Raw genomic sequence first — 25,259 nt, 5'->3', positions numbered from 1 at the left:
TTAACCCATAAAACCTCAATTTATTCAACTAAATCAATATCTAAAAATTTTCTATTTTTCTTCATTTTAACCTCATACATGTAGAACTTTGAATTAGGCATCCATAAACATAAAAATCATAAGAAAATGAGCTAAAACAACTTACCAATTAATCTTTAGGGCCTTAATCCTCAAATTTTCCTTTTCTTTTCTTTCTTTCTTTCCTTCTTTCTTTCTCACGTTTGCTCTCTGTAACTCTTTCTATGTTTCTTTACTCATTATTATTAACCTATAAAAAATATAAATTAACATGTGTAATAGCTATAACATAAAATATCTTATAGCTATTACACATATATACCAACTATTACACATGTTATATCATACATTCACACACATGGCACTTAGGGTCTAATTGCTAGATTAGTCCTTTTACTAATCTTTAATCTATAATTAAACTTTTATACCGTATGCAATTTAGTCATTATTCTAAATCCAAGCTACTTAACTTAATCAAACATTAAATAACCATTCAACTATAATTCATAAATATTTCTAATAAATATTCATGAATAAATTTCACCGAAACAATGCATAAATGCTAGAAATATGGAATCTTTATGGAGAAAGCAATTTTGCAGATACTTATGCAGCTATAAGGAGTAAAGACAACTTTCAAATTGGATAATAGCATTGAAGGCCAACTAGGCTAACAAAAATATAAAATTAAATAAATAATTGTAATTGTATTTATTAGGGTGTTTAAATTTTGGTTAAAATTGAATTAATCGACTGAATCGATTTAATTTGATTAATCGGCCGGTGGTCGAATTTAATTTTGTCAGAGATCAAGTAATGATTTTTTGAAATTTCAATTATCGATTAATTCAGCTTGAAATCTTAATCGAACTTAATAATTAATATTATGTGTTAATTTCAAGACTTATATAATGTTTCAAGACATAAAATTCTAGTTAATTTAGTTAATTTCCAAAACAAAAACATATATTTCAATTAATTTTAATGTATTTTTTATATGTTTATATTTATTTTATAACTAAAAGACAAAAATAAATAAATTTTGATCAATTCAATTAATCGATCAAATTAACCAAAATGTTTCAATTCGATTAAATTTTTTTGAAAAATTTTAATTCAATTAATAATTAAAAGATTATACAATTCAATTAATTCAATTTAATTAATAACCAAACCAACCACTTAAACACCATTATGTATTTGAATGGAATAAAATATATATATATTAAAATTTTAGTTGAGAAGCCAAATCCATCATCCCATCAAACGAGTTATAATAATTGGACCATATTAATTTTAAACTGTCAAAATCTATAATTAAAAAAAAACATTTCATACAAAACATAACACTTACAAGTTAAAAATCTATTTAATCATCAATAAAATTAATTTTTTATATTTTTAATAATTTATTATGTAATCAAATCAATTAAATTGATGACTTCATCAATTAAATTGATGACTTCATCAATTAAATTGATGACTTCATCAATTCAATTACCAATCTAATTCTAAAATCCTTACAAATTACCTAACATTACAGTCAAAGAAACCTAATTTCAAATCTTAAAAATAATATTAGTAGAAAACACAAGTATAAACTTCCAAAAATAGTAAACTATAAAAAAAATACCTTAACTATACCAAAATTGGCCAAGCTTTTTAAATTATTTACTTGGCCATCAAACCTTTCACTTAAAATTAACTAAACACATCTATATCACCTACTGTCACATTTATATAATTTAATCTCAAGAAATGCTTGCATGGTGAATATATGAAAGAAAATGAATGTCCATGCCATGCAGTAGGGTGCAACTAAACAAAAGAGCAAAGGCTGAAATGCAAATATTAGAACTTCACAGCCAGAAGGTGATAAAAGCATCTAAGGAAAACCACAGTTAAAAAGTATCCAACAAAACATCATCATCATCCCTACCCTAAACAAAGATCATAAGTTCAAAGACAAGAACCTAGAATGTTACTACAACTTATATAATGACCAGATGTACTAGACAGATAAAACAAAGCCTACAAATAACACACTGACATAACAGATAAAAAGTACACAACAGTCAATATCTAGTTTAAAATCAGACATTGCTACTACTCCTTGGTAGTTTTGTTGATTAGAGACTTGTGAATGTGAGGGATGACACCACCTCCAGCAATGGTACCCTTGATGAGGGTATCAAGCTCTTCATCCCCCCTAATAGCCAGCTGCAGATGCCTTGGGGTGATTCTTTTCACTTTCAGATCCTTGCTTGCGTTTCCAGCCAACTCAAGAACCTCAGCTGTCAGGTATTCGAGAATAGAGGCCAAGTAAACGGCGGCTGTGGCCCCAACTCTCCCATTTGCAGATGCCCTAGACTTGAGATGACGGTGGATACGACCCACTGGGAACTAATATCAACACAAATGAAGTGTATAAAGGGTTGGTGCTGTTGAGAGAAAAAAGCATACGGCTACAACCAAGACTTACATTGCAATTAACCAAGTACACATGAACATATTAGTCAAAGATAGTCAGCTACAAATATAAATACTTAGCTGACAGATTCATCACCAATGCACTAAAACACTTTAGAGACAAGAGAAATGAAACAAAGGACATAGGGCAAAACAAAAGATTAAAGACTCGCTCAAACTCAACCTAGCTTCTAAATTTTCTACAAACTAGACTTATATTTTTCTATACGACAAACAAGAACAACAAATCATTGAAAACCCATAAACGAAAATAAAACTAGATTATTCTTTGTTTTTGCATTTCAAACATTCTCATAAATAAAAAAAACACAAGTTTAATATAAACCTAGTAAATATGTACAAAATGTGAAAAAGTACCGTTGTAACACTGCTCTAATCTCAATAAGGACAAGTCTAGCATCTTCAAAGAAATTATTAAGATCTAAAATTTGGCCCTTTTAACAAAAAAAATGAGCAACTTGAAAATGTCTCGATCATCAACCACAAGTACTTTAAACTTTAAATGTTGTTTGTTTAGCCTTTAAGCTTATATAATACCTAAATATGGAGAGAAATTATCTCATAATATATTTCACGAAATAATAAAAAGATGTACAATTATCCAACCTACAAAAATAAAAATAAAAGCGTATATTTCCGATTTACTCCTTTTATTTTGATCTACAATTCATGAACCCAAAGGGACCAGACACGTATGATTTAAAACATACAATGGAAAGATATAGAAAAACGATGCTATATTTCTTAGCGTAAAACCAAGTAAATGATGATAAATTTTGAGAATCACCTGAATTCCGGCACGAGATGAACGAGAAACCGGACGCTTCTTGTCCTTATCCTTGTCCTTGTCCTTGTTAGCTGCGGTTGTTTTCGCCGCCAAAAGCCCCTTTCCACCTTTTCCTGCCATCTCCGTTCACCTATAAAAAAACAAACATTTAAATTTAAATTCGTACAAAACATCACTAAAACCCAGATCTGCTAAATACTAATCAGATCTAGTCAAAGAAATTCTCAAAAACGTTTATAAAATTGAATTGATAATGTATTAAAGGGAAATAAGAGATGGAGGAAAGCGAGACCTGAGAGACTTGGGCCAGTGAGTGAAGAAACTGAAAACAAGAAAGAATAGGATAAGAGTTTTTGAGGGATTTTTAATTAGCTTGAGATTTGGTCGTCATTTTAAATGCGGGAAAATGAAATGGCGGTTAATTTTAGGTGGGAAACTTCATCGATTTCGACATTTCAAAATTTTTCGATGGGATTTTCAACTTTAATAACCAAAATACCCTTCTCTTTTTCCAAAATCCCGACTTGGTCCAAACAAATGACCCATTAGATTGAACGGGCTGACCCACATAATGGAATGAACGGGCTTGGTCTTCTTTTCTTCTTCTTTTTTTTCCGTAGCCTATTAAAATAGTTATTTTTGTTTACCTCATGTTACATTTTAATTACTTATATTTAAAATATTACATTTTAATCATTTACGTTAACATGTTATAACATTTTAGTCATTGAGTCATTAGTTGCCGTTAATGGTGTAACGGTAAGTTGACGTGGCATGTTAAATCATCATTTCAAACAAAAATTTTAGGTTAAATTATACAATTGGCCCCCATATTTTTTCATTTTGAGCAATTTAATTTTTTCTTTTATGTTCTTTTAATTCTCTTTCTTTTCTTTATTTTTTATTGTCTTCTGCTTCTCCCTTTATCTTTCTCCCTTTTTCATCTCTTTTAACGTAATTTTTCTATGCTTTCCATTTGTTAAAACTAATCCCTATACTCTTATTTTTTTAACAATTTATAAACTAAAATTTTTGTTTGAAATGATGGTTTAACTTGCCACATTAACTTACTGTTACACTGTTAATAACAATTAACGACTCAGTGACTCAAAAGTTACAACATATTAACGTAAGTGACTAAAACGTAACATTTGAAACATAAATGACTAAAATATAACCTAATTTAAATAGAAGTGATTATTTTAATAGGACATTTTTTTTTCTTCTAAAGATTAAACTAGAGCGGGTCACGCGTCAAACAACAACTCAGAATCTTTGGTATAAATTTGCATTCAGTCCCTCTACTCTTAAGAATTTTAAATTTGTCTCATTTAGAATTAAATTAATAACACTATTAACTCATTGTTATTCCTTGCAACTAAAAGTTGAAAGTTACAAGCAGACTGTAAGTGGCAAATCGATGCATGTGTGGCGGCAATATAATTTTATTTTTCTATTGCCTATGTAAAACTCAATTTGTTGAAAATTTTGACTGCTTGTTTCACTTGATGTTCAAACAATAAATAGAACAATAATTATGGTGCAATCAAAGTTATGTAGTTGACATGTTTGACTATTACATGAGGCTTGATTGCATTTTATTAAATCGATGAATTTCGCGCTAGTGTCACGAGTCTAGAACTTTAGTCTGGTGAATCTTGTGGCTTTAGGTGATTTTTTAGGTTCAAATTCTCCTAAGTCAACCATACTCTCAAAAAATGAGAATTCTCGCATAAATTCTCTAAGGCACCGAAAACAATGCGGAAACAAAATCGAAAAGACTAAGGAACTTGAATTCGAACAAAAAAGTCATAAGGAAAAAAAATAGCATACTAAGTGTTTGAGTAAATGCTCTCAAAAGTATTATTTTAATTCAAAGAGTGGAATAATTACAAATGAGAGGGAAAGTCTCTATTTATAGTTGAATTCCCTCAGATCCAATAGTATAAATCGAATTACATCAACGATTGAGATTAGTGTCTATTTACAATATGAGAGTCGTAAAGGATTTAAACTTTATATAATCTTATCGCTTAGGATTTACAATAATTACCTTGGTAACTCTACTTTTATTGGAGTGTTTCACTAGGCCACTAAGGCTTCAAGTAGATGGGTTTCTCCATGTGTTTCACGAATCAGGTCAGTTCAAGTGGGTCAAATGAGCCTCATTTAATCAATTGCCCTCTATGGGACACTTTGTGTACATTCATCACAGGCTTTGATCTGCAGCCCATGACCCTAGAATATGGATTAATCATCCTCATCCATTCGACTAACTTGAATGAGAATAGAAGAGTTTGAGCTATTGAAGTTTCTTATTCTTATCATTATCCTTATCCTGATTAGAGTATTTGAAGCTATTCAGAGACTTGTTTACGAAGGATTTTGTGAGATAATTACTCAAGATAATTCAAAAGATAAATCCAACTTTCAAATGAGAGTTCAAAGTCTATCATAACATTGCTAAAGGGTGTAACGACCCAATTTTAGACAGTGTTAAAAAATGCAGTTTTGGAACCCTATTTTCATAAATAGAGTCTGTAAGGATAAAATATGAATATTTGAGGAGTTAGTATGAAAATATATTAAATACCGATTTAGCAATTTAACCAAGAAAAATCATTAATTAAAGTGTAGGGACTTAATTGTAAAAGTCCAATCACTATTGAATTTTACCTTAAAAAATGCTCGAGGACATAGTTAGCAATTATCCAAAGGTTTGATAATTAATTTGGAACATTAGGGACTAAATTAAATAAATTGAAAATTATCATAAAATTATGCTATGAATTAAAAGTACAAAGTCCCTAATGAAAGGATATGAAATCAGATTTTGATTTGATGCTAAATAACGAAAAATATGAGTATTTCATATATAAGGACTAAAATGAATAAAATGAAAAATATGTTTGATTATATATTTTCATGTGAATGATTGGAATTTAATATCATTTTTATGATTGAATTATTGAACGTAGTAAAGACAACGTCGAGTTGTCTCGAGAGAAAGGAAATGCAAGAGTCGTAGACGAGTATGAATACAATTTGTACTTTAATGATTTGAGTTCAATACATACATACATACACACATACATACATACACGATTTGTTACAAACTAGTTTATTTGAGGTAAGGATTCTACTTGTCTCATGATTTGGTTTATGTGAAATGTTATGAAATGTTGTGGATTGGATAGCAACGAGCATAGTAAAAATGAGTATTATATAAAATTATAATATTCGATCATGAATATATATATGTGTGTGTCTGTTAGAATCAATGGTTACCTTCTTAGTTGTCTCAGACAAAATCAAATATAGTTGGCATGCCATAAGATTAGTCTACCAAATTATACTTCGGTTTATATCGGCGAGGCACGGAGTGCAATTTTTCTTCAAGCATTCCAAAGAGACACTAAGTGCCGATATATTGGTGCAATGGTTGGATGATCTATCAAAATAATTAACATATAGTTTATTAGTTAAAAACATATTAAAATGTAATTATTAAAATATCAAATGAAAAAAATGATATTACAAGAATGGTATGAGAAGAATTAAAGTAATTTGAAAATTTATTAAAACAAAATTTTAAAATATAATTAAAAAGTGATAATAGAAATATAGTTTGAATTATTGTTTTCCTAGTGTTTCTTATTTTGTATGTGTAAGGTTAGAATTTATAGGTAGAAAAGACTATAAATATGAGATTATTACATCTAAGAGCCCATTAATTGCATCCATATTAACACAAATTACTATCCATTTCCTTGTTTCCTTTTTAATTGAAGGATTTGTTTTAAATCTTTGCTCTCTATTTTTCATGAACAGAAAATTATGTATTTTTCCTTTTTTAAATTATATTAAGTAATTAAATATTTAAATGTGACTTAAGTAATATGGAAAGTAAGTAATACACGTGTTAACTTATTAAAGTGTTAAATGGCAGTATATAAACTATGACACATTAAATTGTTTCCTAAATTATAACTTCATATTGCTAGAGTGTATATAATATTGCTAGAGTATATATATATATATCTTTGGGTTGATTCTCTTGATATTAACCCATAACATTACATTATGTCCAAATTACATATTTTTAACTAGAACTTTAGTTTTACAGACTTGCGGCCTTAGGCAATGTTTTAGTTTCAAATCCGCTTAAATTAATTTTACTTTTCAAAGTGAGAATTCTTAATGAAAATTCTCCAAGGCATTGAATGCAAAGCAGAAGCAAACTTAAAGCGAAGAAGCAACGAAATATTTAAAGAAGTCACAAGAAAGTAGCACACATAAGGTGTTTGAGTAAATGGTCTCAAATATATTTAATTACTATGAATAAAATATAATGGATGATTACAAAATGAAGGGAGAGGGTTCTATTTATAGTTAAGCTCCCTCAGATTCAATGGTATAGATGAAATCACAATAACAGTTGAGATTAGTGCCTATCTACAAAGCTAGAGTCCTAAGGGATTTAAAGTCTATATAATTTTATTCCTTAATATTTACATTAATCATGGTAACTATAGTTTTCAAGTAGATGAACTTTTACATATGTTTCACGAATCGGGCTAATTTAAATGAATTGCATGAACTACATTTAATCAGTTGACCACCATGAAACACTCTGTTTATATTCGTCATGAACTTTGATATACGACTTGTGACACTCGATTATTGAATTTCTTAAACCTAGTTTGTTTCTTTACTCCCAGCCATATAATTTGGCCCATGGATCATTCTCTTAACTATTAGTTCATAACATTACATCATGTACAAACTATATGTATTTGTTAACTAAAAGAATCAAATTTCAAATTTCAAAAGAGTCGAGCCTATGTGGGGGACCAAATAAAGTGATTTGATTAGCATTTTCTTTTTATTTCTCCTTTTCATTTTGTACTCGTGAAATGATGAATTTAATTAACTTCAATCAAAGAATTTAATCTCTCACAAGCAGACAAATTATCACAAACACATTTATACTCATATTTAGTATTCTTATTGAATTGGTGTCATCTATCAACCATGTATTAATTCAGTAAAGAATTTATGGAAAGAATCTTAATTTTACAAAATAATAAATATTATTTTAAGGATAATTTTATTTTTATATAATCTTTTAAAAATCATATAATAAAATTTGAAACCAAAATATTATAATTTTAATAGTTGAATTTATTAATCTAATATAGGATGATGGTGATTTGGTTTCGACACCATGGGGCTATCGACATCTTTACAAACAATAATAAAAAAAGGTTTAAAAGTCCTTAACTCGATTGGTACGAGCATTGTTGTTCATATAAGAGGCTGTGAGTTTGAGTGCTCTGAAACGGTTATACTCCTATTTACGGGTTGAAAAAAGAATATAAATAAATTTAGATATTTTATCAAAAACACAAATATAATTAGAATATATAATGAGATTACCGTAAAACTTGCAATGCCTATAAACTTTAACATATATGTGCTCATAAAAGGCAAAGAATTCTACATCTGTTCCATTAAAAGCAGACAAAGTTATGCTGAAATTTGAAAACAATTAAAAAGAAAAAGTAAAAGCCTAAGTAAAAGAGGAGTGCATTTATACCTTCACCTATGTGTGGGGTCTCACTTTTTTGACAATAAAATTATTAAAATATAATATTATAATTTCGACTAAATTTTAATTTGGTTGGCATCAAAATTATTATTAATATAAGATAATATAGATTCAAGTATGTTAATATACATTTTTTCTCTATTTAAAAATTAAAGAAGAGTTATAAATAATTTTAATTATTATATAAAAAAAACATTACAACTTTTGATATGCTAAAAATTCTTATTGCCGAAAAGGCTACATCGATGTGTTTGCTTGACTAATCACTTTTCTAAGAATATGATCATAAATTTAAAATTGCCCTTATCAAATAAAATATAATTTTGATTAATTTTAACATATTTCTAGTGATATTTATTATTAACAAAAGTTAAAACAAGAATCTGTTTATTTTAATAATATTTATTTATTTTAAATAAAATAAATTAATATATTTATCTCAATTGAAAATAAATTTAAAATATTTTATATGTATTAAATTATACTAAAATTTAAATTTAGTTCAATAATATTTAAATAAATTTAAAATTATATAATTATGATTTTGTGGTGATTTTTTTGCATAAAAATAAATGAGAAAAAAAGTATAAATTTGTCTCAAAGATATCATAGATAAAATTTAATTTTATATGGGAAAGTTACTTTCTCACAAATATTTAAAGGAATCAGTTCCCATAGTTGAAGGAATCACATTATTAGGAAAGTTGATAGTTTTAGCAGAGGAGAAATATCAAAAGTATATATGAACTTTGATCTAACATACAATCTTATATATGAATTTTGATTTTGTGTAATTTTATACATGAATATTTGATTTAATTCAGTTTTCAAAACCACTAACAACATTATCGAATTAGTACCATATTACGTTGTTATATAACATACACAAACAAATATATTAATAGAATATGAAAATAAATGTATGTATGTATGTATTCATTTATTTAAATTTGTACAATTGAATAAAATCAAAATTTCATGTATACATACGAACCGCAATTCAAGTTTAATGTATATAATCGTACAAAATTAAGGTTCATATATCAAATTGTACATTAGACCAAAATTCACGATAAATTTAATATTTATTACTTTTAATATATCAAACACGAGAATCACTCTTCTACCAATTAAATTCTCAATAAAAGGATCACTTTCCATAATAACAAATACCCTTACAAAGTTAATGAATAACATTTTTAGGAAAGTTAATGCATAAACTTACTATTGTATGTAGTTTGTAAAATTTGTGTGTATATATATTAAACTTTCTATTGTGGTAAAATAATATTTGAAGTATAGACATGTTTTTTAATATTAATTATTTATTTTATATAAATTTCAAGAAAATGTGTGTATTATTTTATAATTCTATTTTCAAGAATTTAATTCCTCTATTTTTCAAATTTAAAATTTTAAGTCCATTTGTTAATACCGTTATAATTTTTCAGTTAAATTTTCCGGTGTCATGTTTTGAAATTAAAAAAAATGCTCACTTGATATCCATGTAACAAAAAATTACATTGTAATGTATCTGAATTTAATAAATAATTTTAACGTTGTTAACTTTTTCGAAAAAGCTACATTAGCATTTTAGTTAGAATAAAATATTTAGACTAACTAATGACATTATAAGATTTGAGGTAGCAATTTATGCCAAAATTAAAGTATAAATATTAAATTTCTAATTTAAGCACAATACAAAGATCAAAACTGAAATTTAGCCATTCTTATATAATCTCGAAAGAATAGAGGGATTAAAACTGAAATTTATACATCATCTTTTTATATAAATTTAAAAGACAAAGGGTCGTGTAAGGTAAAACTTTTCCTTTACTAATTTTATTTACTGCTGAATTTTTACTTGGTGGGTAAAAATAGTAGCTGCCGAAGCATTTTTGCTGTTTTTCTTTGATGTAAAAGGCAAAAGGCAATATCACCACCTAGGGTTTTTATCATTTTTCGTTTATTACTTAATTTTTTTTTAAAAAATTTCTCAATATATCTACTTGAGCGAGCCTAATAATTGATTCTTCGTATTCGGTAAGTTCATTAATAAAGTAGGTATTGACCACGAGTTTTAAAATTACTTCATACTCAGGACAATGATCGAACTCTCGACTACTAATTAAAGTAAAAGATACCATTATCATCTTATCTAATTCCCGTAATTTTTACAAGACTTATTTGAAACTACTTATTTAAAGCCAGCTTTGAAAATAGGGGTTTATCACTCTTTACTGTCAATAGATAGAAAAAAAAACTATTGGTTTAAAAGGAAGTCGATATTATTTTTACGTTATCAGACGATATATTCTAATGAAAAATATAATTATTATGAAATAACTTATTTTTCTAAAAAATAATGGAACTATTGTTGGATTTGTTTTATAATCTTGTTATTCATCATTTTAATATAAAGTTTTATTCAAAGGTGGTCCACTAATATTAATACTTGGATGGTAACATGCACACAAAGGGACAGACATCTGGACTAATTTTAAAATTCAGAGTTATCAATAATTTTACTTAAAATCAGTTTAGTTAGAGAATAAATTATATTAAGATCATCTTAAAATGTACAGTTTTAGGTACCAATAAAATAGTGCCACGTTATTAAATTTGAAAGATAATAAAGTATTATTATACACTCATCTATATCTAATATCTTCTCTAACTTAATTTAACTTTAATTAAATTACTTAAAATAATTAATTTATTAAATTATAAACAAACATATTTTCTTCTTTTACAAATTTTAATCATTTTATTTTTTTCCATAAGTTAATATATATTTTATTTTATTTTTCTGCAACCAATTTAAAAAAAGAGTAATTTTGTGTAATTTTTTTTATGTCATTGATACATAATTTTGGTAATTATTTTATCCTAAACCCTAAACTTTAAACTTGAACCCTGAACCCTGAGGTTAAGGGTTTGGGTTCGAAATTTAAGATTCATGGTTCGAGTTTGAGGTTTAAGATTCGAGATTCATGGTTTTGAGTTACGAGTTACGAGTTCGGGGTTCAGTGTTTAAGTGTTTGAGGTTATGGGTTTAGGGTTTTAGATTTTGGTTGCAGGGTTCGAGATTTTAGATTCAAGGTTCAGGGTTTGGGGTTCAAAATAAAATAAATTACCAAAATTACGTGTTAATGACATGGAAAAAATTGTTGAAATGTCATTAAAATAATTAGAAATGAACCACGAATAATATAGCAAGAATGTTCCATAAAATAAATTCTCTGTGGATGAGTGTATAATAATAATTTCATGTGTTTAAAATTTGATAATGTTGCAAAATTTTATTGGTGCACAAATATCTTAATTTTAGGATCATCCTAATATAAATTATTCCTTTAAACTTAAACCGTAAAACACATGAAAAATATATAATTATATAAAAATACGGAAAATATTTAAACAAAATAACTAACAACAAATAGAAAACAAAACCCCCCTTTTCTAAATAAAAAATATATTACATAATCAATTTCATTGGTTGTGGCCAAAATTATATTTTATTGTCTACAATTAATTCTACTTAAAAAGAGATTGTAGTTCTCAACAACATCCCTAACATCAAGATAGGATAAAAGCAAAAGGTTTTGTATTACTACATGCCATTTCAAAGTTCCAGATCATATATTAAAAGAGTCTGAGGAACTTTGAGAGTTGATGTGATCTTTATGAAGAAATACTTCTCGTATCTTCAATCTACTTTTTTTCATTCACATGTTTAAACAAACGTGTTAAGCTATGTGAATAGCTTAGTAAGTACTCAATTGAATTTAATCTTACCATTTTATATATATATAATTTAATTAATTTTAATAACATTTATTCACATAATATACTTAAACTTTTAATTGTTTTCCAAAACATAAAATCGTTTAAATTAACTTTATAATTTATAGTTTTTACTTTAACATATATAGTCACTAAGCAACATTTACATTCACATATCAAGACCTTTTTTCTCATATCGCAAACATAACATAAACACTTAATTCACATACTTCATTTAACATTTAATTCACATGTCTTACTAAAACACATATCACTTTTACAGTCCTTAGTGAGTCTTAGAGGAGTTCAATAATTTCGATACATTGCAAATATTCAGGCCAAACATGAACCCCCAACCTATAACGAAACTTTGATAACGGAAACTCCAGAGAAATATATGAGAACTCAAGTAAACATATCACATAACTCAATACTTCCTCTCTTAATTCCCTTTGAACCGCCATATCACCAACCCAGTTCCTATCTGAACCCCCAACCCCACACAACTTCAAAATCATTTAATTATCATAAATCATATTCCCTTTGAGTTCATCAAGGCATTTATTCACATATCACTCTCATATAACATACTTGAAATATCACTTTGTATTATATTATTTTTCACTTTGAACTACATAAATGCATTCACGACATTTTTATTTCACTATTTAGCACGCTTAGTAATTTTAAAATATTTTATAGTTTAGTCCCTAAATTCACAAAAATTCAATATTTACTTTTGTAATACTTTAATATCACTATTCACTTATTGAAACCTTTAATTACAATATTTAATTCACTTATCAAGTTTTAAAATCTTTACAATTTAGTCATCTCTATAATAATTTCACTATTATACATCTATTCACTTATCAATCAATGACAAATAAATAACTTTGCACTCCTTATAATTTAATCCTTAGTTTTATAAAATTCACTAGTCCCTAATTATCACTTTATCATTTCTTACATTTTAACATACATTTAATTACATATTCACTACTAAATTCAATATACATATTCAAGAATTTTAATCATATCTTATTTATTTATTCATATTAAAATTTAAATACTCAAATATTCAAACTAAAATAAACTAACTTGAATTCAGTTATGTACTTACCTATTTCTTCACTTGAACTCAACCATTCTCTTTATTTTCCTACGCTTTCCTTCACTATCTTCTTCGACTAATTGATTTCTATGGTAAAAAAATGACCTCATAACACTCTAGGATATGAAATTAGGCTCTGGTTTTAAGGTAAAATATCAAGGAAAATTCATGGAAAATTTTATTTTTCTTTTCTTTCTTTCTTTCCTTCTTCTCTTTTATGTTTGTTGTCCAATTTGTTGCCATCCAGCTTTCCAATTGCATATAAAATTCTACACTCTTCTTTTTCTTTCAATTTCATCCTTTTATTTTCAATTTCCAATCAAATGTCAAACACTTTTCAACAATAATTTCCACCAATCTTTCCACCTTATTAGCTATGGGATTTTAATCTCATCATTATGTCCCTAAATACAAATTAAAAATGAAAAATAAATTTCATTTAGTTTCCTCACCCATAAAATGGAAAGATTCTACTTTAGCCCCTATAAATTTTCACTTTATTCAATTTAGCCCCTATCATGATTTTTCAACTCCCCATTTCAATACATATCCATATCACATTCATAAAAAATATTTTAGTCCTTTATCTTTCAAATTTTTGCAATTTAATACTTACTAAATTTCATTATTCATACTTTCTCTCCCAATACTTAATCCACCTTTTAAGTATTTATACTTTCTCAAAGACTAAAATTTTGGATATTACACAAGTCAAATTGAATCTTTAAAATGAGAATAAAGTTCTTACAACTTTTTTTATTCACAAAACTCAAACCTAAAATCTTACTCAATCATCTTAATATATATATATATATTACCATTCAAGCCTAGAGGCATTGATCTTATATTCTTATGTAGAGAGTAGGCTCTTAGGGTAAACTAGAAAAAAGGCTAGTCTCTTTCTTTCTTTTGGCTATAAAAATGACCATTCATCTAGTGTTTAGGTATAATGGATTGTCCTATGTATTTTTCCTTTTTACCTTTTACTAGGCAAGCATCCTAAGGTTTATTTTATATATGGTAGGGGATCATTATCATAACATAGTACAACCCAAAGGTTGTGGAGGGCATAATAATAGTTGGCACACAAATGTCAATTATAAATGATTACTTAACTTTTCTTGAGGGTAAATTACCTAAGTAGTCAATTTTTGTTGTGATCACTTAACTAAAAAAATTTACAATTTGGTCACTAAATTATTCAAAAATATTCGTTAAAGTTGCTGAACTATTCAAAAAATTTTATTTAAGTCACTAGACTATTAAGTTTTGTATTTTTAAAAAGTTCCGTCAATGAGCTCCAAGCGACGATTCGACGATCAGTACGGTGGATCAGTTACCTATTGACGAGTAAAAGAATATACATTAAATCCAAGTCGATTTGATGGTCAATGTTGGAGATCAGAGAAAAAACTATTTGAATTTCAGTTCGCAGATTTGTAATGTTAAAAGTTGTTTCATGAAAAAAAATTGAATTGTAAAAGAGAAGAAGAAAGAGAGTTCTCGATTGATATAGACTGTACGAATAGAGAAAACCATATAACATCGATTTTAACATCCCAATGATTTAAATGAAAACTACTAATTAAGTGACCAAAATAAAATTTTCCCAAACTTATTCACCATAAGATAAATATAGTATTGAAAATAAGTAACAAAAGGACCATTAATTGGTATCTATGATTAGAAAAATATAGATTAAATATACAAAAGTAAAATAATAATTAGTATTTCTTAGAAATGAGGACATGAATTGGGGAGACATCATTTGTGAAAAAGGCCCACCAGGAAAGATAAGGGTCCTTTGATATGGTGAGACACATGGTTGTCCTTTACCTCCATGGCCCAGCATACCTCCCAATATCATATCAAATATCAGATCAAGTAGGTTGGACCATTTTTTTCTTTCCTTTTCTCATGGGACCCTTAAAATAGTTAAATTCAATCAGTTTTGATATTTTTATTATAAAATTTTAAAATCATAATATAATCTATTGAAGCCTTAACTCGATTAGTATGAATATTATTACCAACATAAGAGGATGTAGATTTAAGTATGCTGAAACGTATTATTTTCATGTTTATGAGTTAAAAAGAGACTATGAATAATTCTAGATATTATGTCAAAAAACAAATATAATCCGATTGGATTAATCACATTAAGTGTAGGACCATCCCATAAATACAAGACTTGAAAGTTTTCAACTTTTTCTTTCTCTTTGTCACAAAAAGGGCAATCATAGCAAATTGAAAGCAAAGAGAGTGCAGCCCAGCCCAATCTTACCCCGAATAGTTTTATTTTATTTTATTTTTAAATGTCAGATGTCCTTGAAAAGGCAATCATAGGATGTTAAAACTATTGCTTTGGTGGAACTATAGTGTAAGTAAATTATTTTCATTTAACATATTTGGTATTTAAATGTAAGAAATAAGCTTTAATAGTTAAGATTTGTTTAGAGTAGCGACTAGAGTTTTCGTTTAACATTTGAATAATACGAGTTAAATGTTGCGATCCTATTCACATTAGATCTAATGTCTAACGACAGTTTTTAAAGAATACAAATAATTTCTATTTTTTTTTTAAATTTGTCGAGCATTTAAAATAATTAATGAATTACAATTCCATTATATTGGAATTAGTGTATTGACCTTTGCAACCTTAATGTATTTTACCGGTTGATTCTATTATCATAAAGCGATCCTAAATTTAATTTAATTCCAAGACGTAGAATCTATATTGAATTACCATCATTTTTATTCTTCCCTTAATATTATAATGATTTTAAAAAAATAAGTAATAATAAAACAAAGTTTGTTAGACCAACTAAACAATTGAAGAGGTGACTTAGACAAATTAGGCAATTGGGTAGTCTTTGGACAATCTCATGCACCACTATATATATATATATATATAAATACCCTCATAGGTATTCTTTAATGATATCATCTTGCCACTTTATACCCTTTGCTTCATTAATTTTGCAATTGTCTTTCATAAATTCCTTTATTGATCTTATTTGATAAATGTTCTATTTTCTAGAATTTTTTTTGAATTATAAGACTAGAATAAAACCTAAATAATAAATATAATTAACGTAATTTAAACCCATATTATACTTGAGATAATAAACATATTGATCATGATCATAAAATTCCTTCATTTAAAATCTTAAATATAAAAAAAAAAAAGCAAGCAAAGATCTTAACTTTTTTTAATAAAATGGAGAAATTATACTTTTAATCTTCCAATAATTAATATTTCAATTTAAATTAATTTAAATATTTCCATTTTAAACTCTCTTGAATTTCATTCTATTGGATTTGGCCATTGGTTTTGCTATCATAAAAAAGTTCCACTAATAAAAAAGTAATAATAAGATCATCAACTTTGCTTCAGATTTAAGAAACTCCTGCCAAAACAGATTTTGTTGCTGAAAAAATTAACCCAAAGTTTCATTCTAATTTTCTTTTAACAAATCATATATGCTTCCTTTCTCTTTCTCGTACAATACTTACATTCCAACACATTTAAACTCATATCATTTTATATTAACAACAATATCCATATTAATTGAATTAAAATAGATTTAAATAAATAACATATTTATCTATAATTAATATAAAAATAATAATAATAAAATTAAATATTATAACAATATAAAAATAAGTTAAACACGTATACCGTATCTTGCTGCCCATCAAAATCAGATTCAAACTACTCTTTTCAATAATTAACTTTAAAAGAAAAGAAAAGAAAAAAACATGACACGTGTGAGGAGTGAAGTCACAAGAAATTTGAATGGTTGGAATTTATGCAAAATTTATTTATAGAAATCATCACCATTTCACCGTCATTGCCAAACGACAACCTTGTTTCTTGGGACCTATGTTACTCGATTCAGGTGAGTCTTTGTTTCACATTTGCAATTTCTTTCCTTTTCATTTTGTTTTTCATAAATGTTATTTTTTAAAAATTTGAGTATATACATAAATAGATAATTATTTTAACTAATTAAATTAAATTAAAATTAATTTATTTTGTAAATGTATAATAATAAATTTAGTCTTTAATATTTACATATTTTATCAATATTTTTTAAGTTAAATTTCACCCTTAGTTTTGTAAAATACATTGAGTTGAATTTGACTATTAATATTTTGAAAACAACTTATTGTTTTCTATAGAATTATTGACTAAAATGTTAAATATTTAAACATCACAATCCACGTGTACTTAATGTGATTTTTAAATTTTTATAAACTTTTATAGTTTTTCTAATTTCTAATTTTTTGAATATTTTATAAAATTTTAAATTATTTGGTGACGTGGAATATAAGATAAATAGTATCATATTAGCATGAAATATACGTGGATTGTCACGCCGATATCGTTAAAAATTTAATGTTTTAGTTAACATTTTCATTAAAAATAATTTGAATTTTTAAAAGTTAATGGTTAAATTTATCTAAAAAATGCTAAATTGACAAAAATATATATAAACATTAATGGCTAAATTTGTTATTATACTTTTCTAAAATATATCAAAACTTTTTATTAAATCAAATGAGAAAATATTTTGACAAGCATAGCTTATTTTAGATTAAATTGTGGTTATGATTCTTCTACCATATTTAAATTTAGGATTTAATATTTCTACTTTAAATTGACATGATCTGGTTTTTATACTTCTATAGTATCATTACTTTATCGAAATAAATAATATCATTAATTAGTCTAATTAAAATGACGAGGTGAATTTTTCCTTAAAATATATATTCCAACTATTCAATCCAAAATATATTTTTTTACTAAAATTGTGTTTTTTAAAACAATTCTAGTCATCATTTTAAATAGAATAGCTAAGGATGTTAATTATTTTGACAAAATGATGTTATTGTATCGTATCGATGGACATATTGATTTTCTATTAGTATTGGTATGTATCGGTATCAGTTTGTTTCAGTGTACCATTTCAGGTTTATCATTATTTTAAAAAAAATACTTGATATATGTATATAAAAATATTTACAAATATCAAATAGTGAGATTAAATAAATATTAAAATATATAGATTGAGTCTTAACTCGATTTGCATTAACATTGTTACCAATGCAATAGGATATGAGTTTAAATGCGCTGAAGCGCATTATCTTTCTATTTATGGGTTGAGAAGGGGTTATGGATAGTTCTAAGCATTGTGTCAAAAAAGAGCAGATATAATTAGAACCTATGATGAGAATGGGCTATAGATAGTTATGAACATTATGTCCTGTGTTTTTATTTAATAAATTTATATATTTTTATTTTTTAAAGTAATTGTTTATTATTTAAAGTAATTTTAAAAATATAAAATAGTTAAAATATTTTAGTCTAATATGTAATTTTGTACATGAAATTTTGATTTGTTCTAATTCTCACAAATTATTAACAATAGCATCATTTAATGTTTATATATTGTATACACAAATAATTATATTTATCCAATATAAAAATAAATCGATGTATTTATTTCTTTAAATGTTTATAGCTGAATCAAAATGAAAGTATCAAAATTTCATGTGTATAATTACACCAAATCAAAATTAATGTATAATTTTGAGATTTATTCCTTTAAATTACAATAAAAATGTAATTTGAAAATAGCATAAATCATATATCAACATTTTTTTTCAGTATTTTATCTATTTAAAATATTAATTTACTTTTAATATAATAATTCAAAATAAATATAATAATATTAAAATACATTTAAAATTTTCAATCTTGATCTTCTTCACCAATCAATTCTCCTTATCATCATCTTGATCATTTCTTCAATCTATCATTCTCATCATCTTCGACCAAAATTGGTTCTTATTTATCGAACTTTTTAAATATTTTTGAATTTTATCGTAGCACCATTAAACACCATAACTTGTGTTGTAGTAATAGAATTATACAAGATGTTGAAGATGACTATAGTGGTGGTTTACACCATGTCGAAACCTATTTTTTAAAGGGTTGTTTTAAAAACGGGGATCGACTTTTGAAAAACGAAAACGGGAGTCGCCACTAATCTTTTTAGGTGTGATTGGATCACCTTATAAAATATTTTGTTTTAAAACATTAATTTTGGTCTACGAAATTATGAGAAAAATAGGTTCGGGAGTCGGTTACGTACGAGGAAGGATTAGCACCCTCGTAACGCCCAAAATTGGTACCAAATTGAATAATTTTTTGTGTTAATGTCAGAAAATTTGAAAAGATTTTAAAACTTGAACAATTTAAAGTTGAAACTTGAGATTCCTTTGTTCCGAAAGTATACAAACATCACATCCAGCATGTTAGGACACAATGTTTTAAATCCTCGTAACTAAAATTATCTCATGATTTTGAAAATTTATTAAAAGGATATTTGGTTATTTAGTCAAACGAAAAAAATCGCAACCCAGCATGTCAGGGCACTATTTTCCGAATTTCTAAACACCAAACATTGCCTTATTTAAGAAAAACTTTTCAATTAAATGAAATATATTTTTAAAATAATGAATAATATAGAATTTAAATAAAAATAATTTGATATAAATACTAAAGTTATTAAAAATAAAATATAAAAGAGAATTAAAAAAATTAAGGAGATAGGGATTAAATAAAAGGTTGAAAACGAAGATGAACAAAGAATAAATAAGAACAAACCGTAGAAAATAAGAACGTAAGAGAGAGAGAAATTTGAGTAAATGCTCTCAAGAATTCTTATTGCTTCCCAAAACTCAAGTGAAGTCAAGTTGTTTTACAATGAGGGGAGAGGCCTCTATTTATAGTTGAGCCTCCCCAAATCCAACGGTACAGATCAATTACATCAATGGTTAAGATTAAAGGATATCTACAAATTAAATCTCCAATATTACAAAATCATATCTTCTAAGATTGTATATCATATCTAAGATTGCAATCATATCTAAGATTGTATCATATCTAAGATTGCAATCATATCTAAGATTGTATCATATCTAAGATTGCATATCACATCTAAGATTGCATATCATTGAAGATTATATTTCCATATGAGTCAAACTTGTAGATGGACCTTAAATCTTTTCAAGTAATGGGCCATTCCGATCAGGCCAAATTATATTTGTAATTCTGGACTGAACTTGGACTTTTTTTTGGGGGGGTTTATTATTTTTGTTTTTGGACTTATTTCTGGGCCCGGGCAAAATTGAGTGTCTACAGCTGCCCCTCTTTGCTCATTGCTGTGTAACAGGAATAGAGCAAAGACTATAAAAAGACCAATTTTGCCCGGTCTTGCCGAGTCTTGAGTTCTTGATCTTCTTTAAATGGCCACTTGACATCTTCAATCTGCTTCTTGCAAACTCATGACTGTCATGTTGATATCTTCGATCTGCTCTCCATCGAACACAGAGACGCTAAATCTGCTTCTTCAATTTGTTCCCTGACAATACAGAGATGCCAAATCATCTTAGATTTGCTTCAGCGTAAACACGCGAAAGCCAAATCAGCTATGTCTTCGATTTGCTCCTTGTAAGCACAAGGATACCAAACCATATTGGATCTGCTTCAGTCTAATCATCTAAAGGTTAGATCTGTTATATCTCTGTCCTCCGTCGAATATGGAGACACCAAACTTCGATTTGTTCTCTGACAATACAGAGATGCCAAATCATCTTAGACTTGCTTCAACGTAAACACGTGAAAGCCAAATCAGCTATGTCTTCGATTTGTTCCTTGTAAGCACAATGATGCCAAACCATCTTGGATCTTGCTTCAGTATAAACATCTGAAGGCCAGATCTGCTATGTGTCTACCCTCCGTCGAATATGGAGACGCCAAACTTCGATTTGTTCTCTGACAATACAGAGATGTCAAATCATCTTAGACTTGCTTCAACGTAAACACGTGAAAGCCAAATCAGCTATGTCTTCGATTTGTTCCTTGTAAGCACAAGAATGCCAAACCATCTCGGATTTTACTTCAGTATAAACATCTGAAGGCCAGATCTGCTATGTGTCTGCCCTCCGTCGAATATGGAGACGCCAAACTTCAATTTGTTCTCTGACAATACAGAGATGCCAAATCATCTTAGATTTGCTTCATCATAAGCATGTGAAAGCCAAATCAGCTATGTCTTCGATCTGCTCTCCATCGAATATGGAGATGCCAAATCTGTTTCTTCGATTTGTTCTCTGACAATACAGATACGCCAAATCATCTTGGATCTGCTTCAGCGTGAACACCTGAAGGCTAGATCTGCTATACTTTAACCTGTTACCCTACTACTTAGGGGGTTAAGGCGCATCTTCGATCTGCTCCACTACTGCTTAGGGAGATAAGATCCACAATTTTGACCTGTTACCCTACTGCTTAGGGGATTAAGGCGAGTCGTCGTTGATCTATTCCGCTACTGCTTAGGGAGATAAGATCTGTAATTTTAGCCTGTTACCCTACTGCTTAGGGGGTTAAGGCGAGTCTTCGATCTGCTCCACTACTGCTTAGGGAGATAAGATCTGCAAATTTAACCTGTTACCTTACTGCTTAGGGGATTAAGGCGCCGAATTTTGTAATTTTCAATCAATATTGCTACATTGTCCATTGGGGAATCCACTTGTAGAATTGATTTCTTAAAATTTATGCTTATGCCAAATAATTAAGATGCCATGCTCCTAATTAGACATATTATGATGCAAAATGTTTATGAAAATAACTCCTATTTCGGACGTCATCACTTATTCATCTATCGAGCTTTCCACCTCGTTCTTCTCAACATATCAATCATACTCTGCTCGTATGCCTCGAATCTTCTCCATCAATTTGGTCTACCGTACCATTCCCCGAATGTTACGACCCACTGAAGATGATTATGAAATGATCCTTTCTTAATATCAATATTGCTTAAAACGTCCAACCACCTTTTGAACTGAAGAAGAAAATCTCTCGAGTATCTCCAACCCATACATATGAGAATTTCTTAAACAATTGTCTTGTTTCAGTTTCTTATATTATCTAGAAATTTCCAGAGTAATATGCAAAACTTCGTTTGTGAAGATATTTTAGTTCATTTATCATTATTTCAATGCAACATGCTTTATGAATAATGGGAGACAAATAAATGGATCCTGAGGATAATTAGATTTGGAAAAATTATTGGAAGGAATGCGAAAAGATTAACCTGAGAACATATCTTTGCGAAGAAAAATAATTCAAAGATAGTAAATAGGACAGAAATTAGATGCCCCAGATATCGCCACTTGAGCGTCTATACACCAACTCCATGAAGACTTTTTTTTTGAGTTCAACATTTGTTTAAAAGATCCAAAGTAATTCGTTGATGCCTCGATATGTAACATACTTCACTTCTCGTCGAATCCAGTATAGCAAGGTCACTGCATGACTTTCCAAATTTAAGCTGCCCTTTCGGGTTTTCAACTCAAAACCCATTTGGTCTCAAGGTGCCCTTTGCGGGTTTTCACCTTGGCCTCTCCATTTTTTTTTTTTCTTTTTTCTTTTTTTTTCTCTTTTTATTTTATTTTTTTCTTTTTTTTCTTCTTTTTTTTTTGAAATAGAAGTCCCAAAGTGCCCTTTGCGGGTTTTCACATTGGCTTTCCTTCTCCTTCAGACAAAGTACTCCTTGACCGAGTCTGAATTCACTGGATTAGATGGATTCTTATTATCCATTTCTTGTCAAAATCAGTGCACCTCTAGAGAAAGCCTTCTTTACAACGTATGGCCCTTCCCAATTCGGCATCCTTTTGCATGAGAAAGATCTCTTTCAGCACAATGTTTCCTTTATGAAATCTTTTTGGACGAACCTTCTTTGTCATAAGTCTGTGTCATCCATTCTTGGTACGTTTGCTTAGGATGAATACTTTCAAGTTAAGTTTACTAGAGGTATTCAATTCTTGACTCCATCAAAGCTTGAAAGAAAAATCTTGATTCATAAACCCATGAAAGGGATTGCCCCAGCAACAGTCCTGGCTGTTGTTTGTCAAACCCTACAAAAAGATGATTCAATGATTCTCAACAGACAAGAATGAAGTTGCTGACTTTATCCTTCAACCTGGAAAGCTGAGGTACAGAGATTACTCCCGGAGCATACATCCCACCATGACTCGATGATGTTTCTGAAGCATCCTTAATCTTCATAAATTGCCCCCAACTGTGAAGCTGCCAAATGAGTGTAGCAAATAGGAGCCACAAAAAATATGGCTGTGGTGTTTCTTTGATACATATAGGATAGAGAATGAACAAACTCTTGCAGATCATCAGCCTAAAACCCAGCTTGGTCTAAGAGAACATGATAGTAGGTCTGCCTCGTGATTCCAATCATTCCAGCATGGGTACCAAGGTAAAAATCATTGTTCTTTGGATGACATACTTTGTTGTCAATGACAGTACCATGTAGCACATTGTCAGGAGATCCCTGCTGAAAAAACTTGGTATGATGATTTTTCATACAATAATAATCACAATCTTTAGGGTTCCACTTCTCGTCAAGGAATTTGCAAGACTCAATAACTTGATCAAAACTTGATTGAATTGAGACTCGCTAACCCCATCCCTGAAAATAATGATTTGATTAGGTTTCCTCTTCCCTGAACTTATATAGAAGTCTAAGAGAGCTTCCTTCATGATACAGTCATCCACTTTGTCAGAAACTAATTTTGAAGAAAGAATCTATCATTTTAAGCTTCAGAGACTGTGTACAGCCTGATGCCCCATAGCTGGAAATCAATTGCCACCGCCTGGAGCTAACTATTGTAGCTATTGACGGCACATCAGACTGCTCAGGGAAGCCAAACAATACACCCATTCCAAGGATGATGGTTGGAACCTTTGAAACAACTGGAATTGAAGGTGTTTGCCCCAGCGTAAGCATAGAGAGTAGGCGGTAGTTTCTTATGCCAATTTTTGCCAGTCTCGGTCATCTTCTGTAATTTGTTTTTTTTCTTTTTCTTTTTTTTTGGCAACCTTTGTTGTACTGTGGTATGGCGCATTGTCTTTGAAAAGACTGCAAACTTTTGGCATTGTGCAGTTATATATAATTTTTTTTCTTTTTTTTTTAAGATGGATGACTTTTGACTTTGTAATATTGGCATATGAAGCTATCTCCCCTCCTAATGGAGCAGTTGACGTCCACAAAGATGAGTCATTGTCAGCTTGAAACTTTTGACGAGCTCGGGCCCATAACATACATGCCCCATAAGTCTTGACTCCCTTAAATTTCGCATTCATTGTACAACTAATGTGATCCCTTTTCATGGTGGACCAACAGTGCCCCAAACCTCATGTTTATTCTGGCAATTGCAAATCCTCCTGCATGCGTTTTCGGACCACATTTTTAAATTCCCATAATAGTCTCAACAAGGCCTTGTTTTGTCTCCTCAGCTAATTCCAATTTCACAATCTTTCCTTCATCTAAGGCTATATTTCCTATCACCACTTCATGGGGTAAAAA

The 25,259-nt window shown here is 28.5% G+C and overlaps 1 protein-coding gene and 1 pseudogene across 1 annotated transcript; both read right to left on the bottom strand.

Annotated features, from left to right (window-relative positions):
* Nucleotides 1–1,891: 1,891 nt before the first annotated feature.
* LOC108469419 (histone H2A variant 1) lies at nt 1,892–3,734 on the bottom strand. The gene is made up of 3 exons (XM_017770307.2): nt 3,588–3,734; nt 3,296–3,425; nt 1,892–2,421 (listed from the first exon to the last, which is right to left on the bottom strand). Exons 2-3 carry the CDS (start codon nt 3,413–3,415, stop codon nt 2,125–2,127), a joined length of 417 nt encoding a protein of 138 aa, XP_017625796.1. The 5' UTR covers nt 3,416–3,425; nt 3,588–3,734; the 3' UTR covers nt 1,892–2,124.
* A 20,087-nt stretch (nt 3,735–23,821) lies between these two features.
* Nucleotides 23,822–24,680, bottom strand: LOC128295206 (protein argonaute 4-like; annotated as a pseudogene).
* Nucleotides 24,681–25,259: the final 579 nt, after the last annotated feature.

Source organism: Gossypium arboreum, chromosome 7 (genome assembly GCF_025698485.1).
Source record: "Gossypium arboreum isolate Shixiya-1 chromosome 7, ASM2569848v2, whole genome shotgun sequence".
Taxonomy (NCBI): Eukaryota; Viridiplantae; Streptophyta; class Magnoliopsida; order Malvales; family Malvaceae; genus Gossypium; species Gossypium arboreum.
The sequence above is the reverse complement of the archived record's forward strand: the minus strand, read 5'-3'. Positions and strand labels throughout refer to the sequence as shown.

Coding starts and splice junctions, on each gene's coding strand:
- LOC108469419 (XM_017770307.2), bottom strand. CDS start 3,415: ATGGCAGGAAAAGGTGGAAAGGGGCTTTTGGCGGCGAAAACAACCGCA. Junction 2,422..3,295: donor CATCTCGTGCCGGAATTCAG/GTGATTCTCAAA, acceptor TGTTGATATTAG/TTCCCAGTGGGTCGTATCCA.